The 5,560-nt window shown below is 46.3% G+C and overlaps 2 protein-coding genes across 2 annotated transcripts; both read right to left on the bottom strand.

The window, feature by feature from the left end:
- Window positions 1-3,479: 3,479 nt before the first annotated feature.
- Window positions 3,480-4,246, bottom strand: PHALS_14950 (uncharacterized protein). The gene has a single exon (XM_036407140.1). The coding sequence runs from the start codon at window positions 3,802-3,804 to the stop codon at window positions 3,613-3,615; it is 192 nt and encodes a 63-aa protein (XP_036263395.1). The 5' UTR covers window positions 3,805-4,246; the 3' UTR covers window positions 3,480-3,612.
- An 838-nt stretch (window positions 4,247-5,084) lies between these two features.
- Window positions 5,085-5,483, bottom strand: PHALS_03659 (uncharacterized protein; the record flags this gene model as incomplete). The annotated part of the gene is made up of 1 exon (XM_024717910.1): window positions 5,085-5,483. One exon carries the CDS (start codon window positions 5,481-5,483, stop codon window positions 5,085-5,087), a length of 399 nt encoding a protein of 132 aa, XP_024583361.1.
- Window positions 5,484-5,560: the final 77 nt, after the last annotated feature.

Genomic DNA, 5,560 nt, shown 5'->3' with positions numbered 1-5,560 from the left:
CGGCGGACAAAAGCTCGTGGGAGTTTGAGGTGCCACTTCGGCAAGACTGCTTAGACGTCGTAGACGCTTATGATCAGAAGGGTCATGACGCTCCGCGTCGTCGTGAGCCCCGCACTTCTCGGTATTATCCCGGTAAGCCGAACAGCTTCCGGGATACTACCGAGAAGCGAAGGCTATGGCCCTAAACTGTCGTGGTCGCAGACTCACCCGTGTGAGAAATCACAGAGCTCGCAGGAGAGTAATGGAGTGTTCCATATGTCGCAAACTCAAATCGAAGATGGCGTTCTACGCGCACGTCCACTTCCTTGTAGCTCCGCTATAAGTTAGACAGCGCAGAAAGTTTTCGGTGCCGCTGCACTTATCGCTCAAAGAGCTCATCATCATCTGCAGCGGTTTCGCCAGGGGCGAGCACCACAGGAATAGTCTTCATTGCGGGTACAGGAGTGCCGCATCTTTATGCTCGAAGTTCGAGCGCGGAACTTAACATTTGTTTTTCTTGAGATATCAAGAAGCGAGCTCGGAGAGCTTACCGCTGGTCAAGCTCAGCTTGTGTAATGGCCGGGGCAGACTACGTAAACGCCTAACGATAGAGTGATGGCGTTTTTTGCTTCAGTAGCGGGATCCGCCGAGCGGAAGCCGTATTCTTCACGAGGGTCTAAGACCGAACGTGGATACGAGCGCATGAGAGCCACCCTGTGTGCAGCCTCCAACTTCTGCTCCTGTGCCTCGTCGAGGTGATTTTAAACAATACCACTTCCCCGAATGTCGAGAGGTCGGGGAACGGACGCGGTATCGGTAAGGTTTGAGTAGGGATCACGTTGCACCGTTGGCGCACCTCGCCTTCTTCTTCTTTCCATCCTGGAATGAAGTTCCCGTCTCATAGTCGACTTCCTTATAATCCTCGACGAATAAATCCGTCGCTCGGGGCGGGCGTTGTGTGTTGCGCCTTGTTGCCGAGTGCTTGGGATGTGCTTTTCGTGAAGCCGCGGACGTACTGTCTGGAGTTGCACAGTGTGCAGGAGACGAAGAAGGCATCTGCCCGCGAGCGCCCTCGGAACCAGCGAGGCTGGGTGTTGTTTTGCGTCATAGACACAAGGATCATTTAGTAGAGAATGTTTAGAGATGGTCCTAGGGACGTAACGGTGTCTCAGCCACGCGAGCCCTGTATGAGGTGACAGTTAAATGTGAATTGTGGGAATTCACAATTTTAATGGGGGAGAGTGTAACGGGATTACACGTACCCTGGTATACAGGAGTGGGTCAAACCATCTTGTGTGACCTTACAAATGTGTGGATAACACAAGCTGGTGTAACCACATAATGGTGTGGCTACACCGTAACAAAAGTCTCTACGTGGCGGGACTACCAGTAGTTATTGATTAAAGTTTTTACTTAATTAGGAAAACCTAAGGTTTTTGGCCTCTGCCGCAAATAAAACAAAATAAATAAAAATAAATGCAGTCTTTAATTTCGAATGAAAGAGCGTCTTGGTTAAGATTTTTTAGTACTCTTGAAGGTAGCGGATTGCGATCCGCTACACTCTTACTGCTTCTGGTATAGAACATAAGGTCAATTCCTTAGCTTAACTTAGCTTCCTTTAAGAAATGAGCTACGGCAGCACTGCTGCACCAATATTGTGGGAAGCGAGATTGACTACAATCAAACTATCTATACTTGCAATGCCTGCGGTCTATAAGATGAAGCGTGTTGGACCGTTTTCGATCGTAGCGAAGAGAAGATCAAAATGTCCTCTGAACATCCCGAATAGAATGTAAACACATCCTGTATTCTATGTAACGTCTCGGGCTTACGATAAATTCCGATGTAAATAGTTTTGATGCAGATGGATCAACGCCTTCAGCATTCCCTGTAGCTAAGATATCCTTTGCTCCATAGCAGCAACGCGGTTCTGAGCTGATAAAGGTGCTATAAGCCATGCAGTGCGATAGCAAAGCTTCTCTGGGAGAATCCAAGATCTGGTTCATCTCATTTAGAGCGCACACCAAGACATTTGACGAGAGTCAGCGTGTCATCACAGCCAAAAAGGTCATCTGCGGGATAGTTGACTTCAGCGGCGCTGTTCGGCAGGCAAATGGTGGTTCCCTTTCACGTGTAGCATTTGATTGGCTCGCGGATACATCAGTGCTGTTACTGGCATCCGATGAAGTTTAAAGATACCCTCTTTCAATAAACACTTGGGGGCTTTAGGCTAGCAAGATTGCTTTGGTGTCGTGGCCGTGTACGACCTGATGCGGCTTCATTTATTATAACCTTTGGCAAAACGGGGTGAAATGGAGAGGTTGCCTATTGCAGCGGCGTGGGAGCTGACCTCGCGGTGAACTTGGCCTCCATCTATTAAGTGGTTTGGCTGTCTCATGACGACAAATGGGAGCAGAAATTAAATGTGATGGGTTGTCACCTCGATGACCGCGTCGTATATTTCACTTTGCTCATTAATATCTAAAACGATGCTTCAAGCTTACAAATGCTTCGCAGAAACTGGTTTTAGTCGGGATAAGTCGGGTAAGGCGATCTGCTTTCTTAACGCAGTGCGAAGGCTTTTTGCCAGCTTCAAGTACCAATAGTAGATTCCTCAAGGAAAGTATGGGTTTTCCAACCGCTGCTGCTCTAAGCTCGGGTGGTACTTTTGAGAAGTAATCGCCTGTGTTTAGATAAAGATCTCGCGGAACGACTTTTTGCGCTCATTTTGCTCGCTGTGTAACCATTAAGCCCACACACATAGGTGCGTTCGAGCTCCACCATCGCGATGAGCGACTTCAGACGGTTTAAAACCGTCATCACGGCGTGGTAGTATAAGAAAGAGTCGGCATGACATTTGCGATTGAAGATAAGCAAGGCGGGCCTCTTACACCAGATAAGACTCGTCGATGACAGGCTTGGCTTCGTCGTAATATTTACAGTGGGTATCGCAGCACTCCCAGCTGATGAAACGGAGTGTGAGACTTATTTCGCGGGAAGGCTGGGGGCCGGCTAGAACGTATATTGCCGGGTGAGGGCGAAGGATATCGGTCGGGTGTCAGATAGTCATGGTTACGATTCTCATCGGAGAATTGCTCAGCAACATCATGGAAAATTTCTTAGCGCGTCTGTCTCAAAGATCGCGCTATTTTGTGAGGGCTCATTGAGCCATGCACGGAGGGGAACGATCGGTGAAAGTCTTCTTAAGGATCAGGCACGGCAAAAAGCGATGTGAACTTTTGACGAGGTGGTAGCTTGTTGAGCGGTCACCTTGGCGCAGTATCTTATATAAAGCCAAATAAGAGTTGGACTTAATGTGGTTTGCATGTAAGTGAGGAAGGTTGTGCCAGATAAAGTCTTACGGTTTTATGTACGGTTAAGTTCATAAAACCGTAAGACTTTATCTGGTAGTGCTTGATATTGTACACCTGGTACACCTGGTACCTGGTACACACCTGGTACAATATCAAGCACTACCAGATTTATTTTGCACCAGCTTCAACTAAGCTCGTCACTACTGCAGTTGAGTCCTCACCAAATGAAGAATTGTTGTAGTAAAAGGTGGACGCGGATATGCGAGCATCGTACGCAATTTTGTGAGAGCTTTTTCAAATGTCGATTGCTTTCTCAACGTTACCGTTGCATTAAACTGTAGGTCCAGGCTGTCTGCATCAAAAGCGCTAGCAAGCGGCGGTGGAACCCCACGTTTAGTGCACCCGAAGTTCTACTACAGTTTGCAATTATTGGACGCGCCTTTGTAAAGAGAACATAACACAAAACTGAATCACACTCGCCACACGCCAATTGATCGGCTATTTGACGCATCAGTGCACATAGCTGCCACGCTTGCTGCGCCAACAACTCGATCTCTTTCCCCTCAATTATCCTGGATGGAGAACAGTCGGGGTCGTTCTATCATTATTGTGAGCTCTATGCGGGTAGAAAGAACCGAAAGTGGGGTTCGAGCTTTACTTATTTAGTGAGTGGACTGGCCGATAGTGTCAGATGCCTACGGCAAAACGGCCTTCACGGGTCGTTGGCGAGTTCACATCTCAAACAAAGTCAACGCAAGGTGCGATTGAGTGTCAAGGTGAACGGCTAGCACGCCGCCGCCATCGTCAAAATTCGCTTGATCGCCCTTAGCATCTTAAAAAATCGATTGCCTGGCGTATGTATAATTGTAAAGTGAACAACGCAGTAGCAAAGCTTCATTTTATTATTAGAATGCCTTTGGATTTTCTAATAATTAAGGGGTCTTGTATCAGAAAAGTTTGTTGATTTAAATAGATACGTGTCCTGCAAATTAGCAGTGATCAGAAATTCCGAGTGGACGAAAAGTTAAGTAGTTGTATTTTGCACCCGTATAGCTTTGAAAGACGATAAAATGATATGGGCTCGCTGAGTTTACGAGAGTATCCGAGAAAGAGTGCCCCGAACTACTTAAATTCGGTGGTATGAGTTAATGTGCGCGTAATCAAGTGGAGAGACTGCTTACAGAATCAGTATATCTCAATAGGGAATACAGCTACAGATCTCATGTGTTTGATAAGTACCATAGTAGACAAATAAAAAACAGGTGAAGCTCCTTTTTGTAAAAGGCACAACAACCAGTGCGATGCTCGAACACCATGATACAGCAAGGATTATCTTCCAGCAGGTTCTCGCATCCACAGAAATAATAATTATCAATTCACATCTCGTTCATGTATACGCTTAAAGGAATATCTCCTTCTTTTTCTTCTGACTAATGGTCTGGAGGCGAGACCTCTGCAATCACTTGTCCAATATATCATTGCGTACGCGCAAGAAACAAAGATCTACATTGCATGGGCCAGCAACATTAGGGGATAGCGATGGCGGCAGGCGATCGCAATTAACATTCGAATTAATTCTCCTTACCAACAACTATTCTACTGAGATTTACGATCGGTAATTTAGTCTGTGCCCAAAAGTAAATTACGCTTTGCGTTTTGATTCAAATTATGATTGTATATAGCAGATTATGATCGCTCAAATCGTTCGAGGAGAAGTGTGTAAAATGGGATCCGACAAACGACAAAATTTCATTCATATTATCATCTTCATCATTCATGGCACTGCAGACATCAGTTGTTACTACTCTTCTTCAAATCAGAGCACGCAGCCGACTTCTCAAGTAGCATCGTCACGTCAGCGTAGCTCAGACCGATACTCGTCACCAAGTCAGCCGATGGTCGACTCTTTGTCAACCAGCAGAAGTCGGGATGCACAAAGATTGAGTCCTTCACCCACTCGCCTCCAGTGACGTATCCGTCTCCGCATATCTCTAAAACATACTCATACGTCATACCTGAGTCAGATGGTACGATTGGATTAGAGTAGCCACCGTCAGTGTCCGTTGTGTTTTTCCACATAAGTTGGGACTTAAAGTGGACGATACGAGTGGCATTTGCGTTAAAAGGGTATGTAGTCGTATTGAAGAAAGTCTGTGCAGCTTCCTCTAACGTCAATGGATTCTGCTCCATCACCTTGAAGCTGTAAACAGGTTGATTCCAAACAATTCTACCAGCATGAAGGTCGATAACGAAGGATCGATTTACCA

This window comes from Plasmopara halstedii, assembly GCF_900000015.1.
Source record: "Plasmopara halstedii genome assembly, contig: Scaffold_2386, whole genome shotgun sequence".
NCBI classification, from domain to species: domain Eukaryota; phylum Oomycota; class Peronosporomycetes; order Peronosporales; family Peronosporaceae; genus Plasmopara; species Plasmopara halstedii.
Note: the sequence above shows the minus strand (reverse complement) of the source record. Positions and strands in the feature narration are given on the sequence as shown.

Excerpts from the sequence above, each read along its gene's own strand:
- PHALS_14950 (XM_036407140.1), bottom strand. The coding sequence starts at position 3,804 with ATGCGTCAAATAGCCGATCAATTGGCGTGTGGCGAGTGTGATTCAGTT.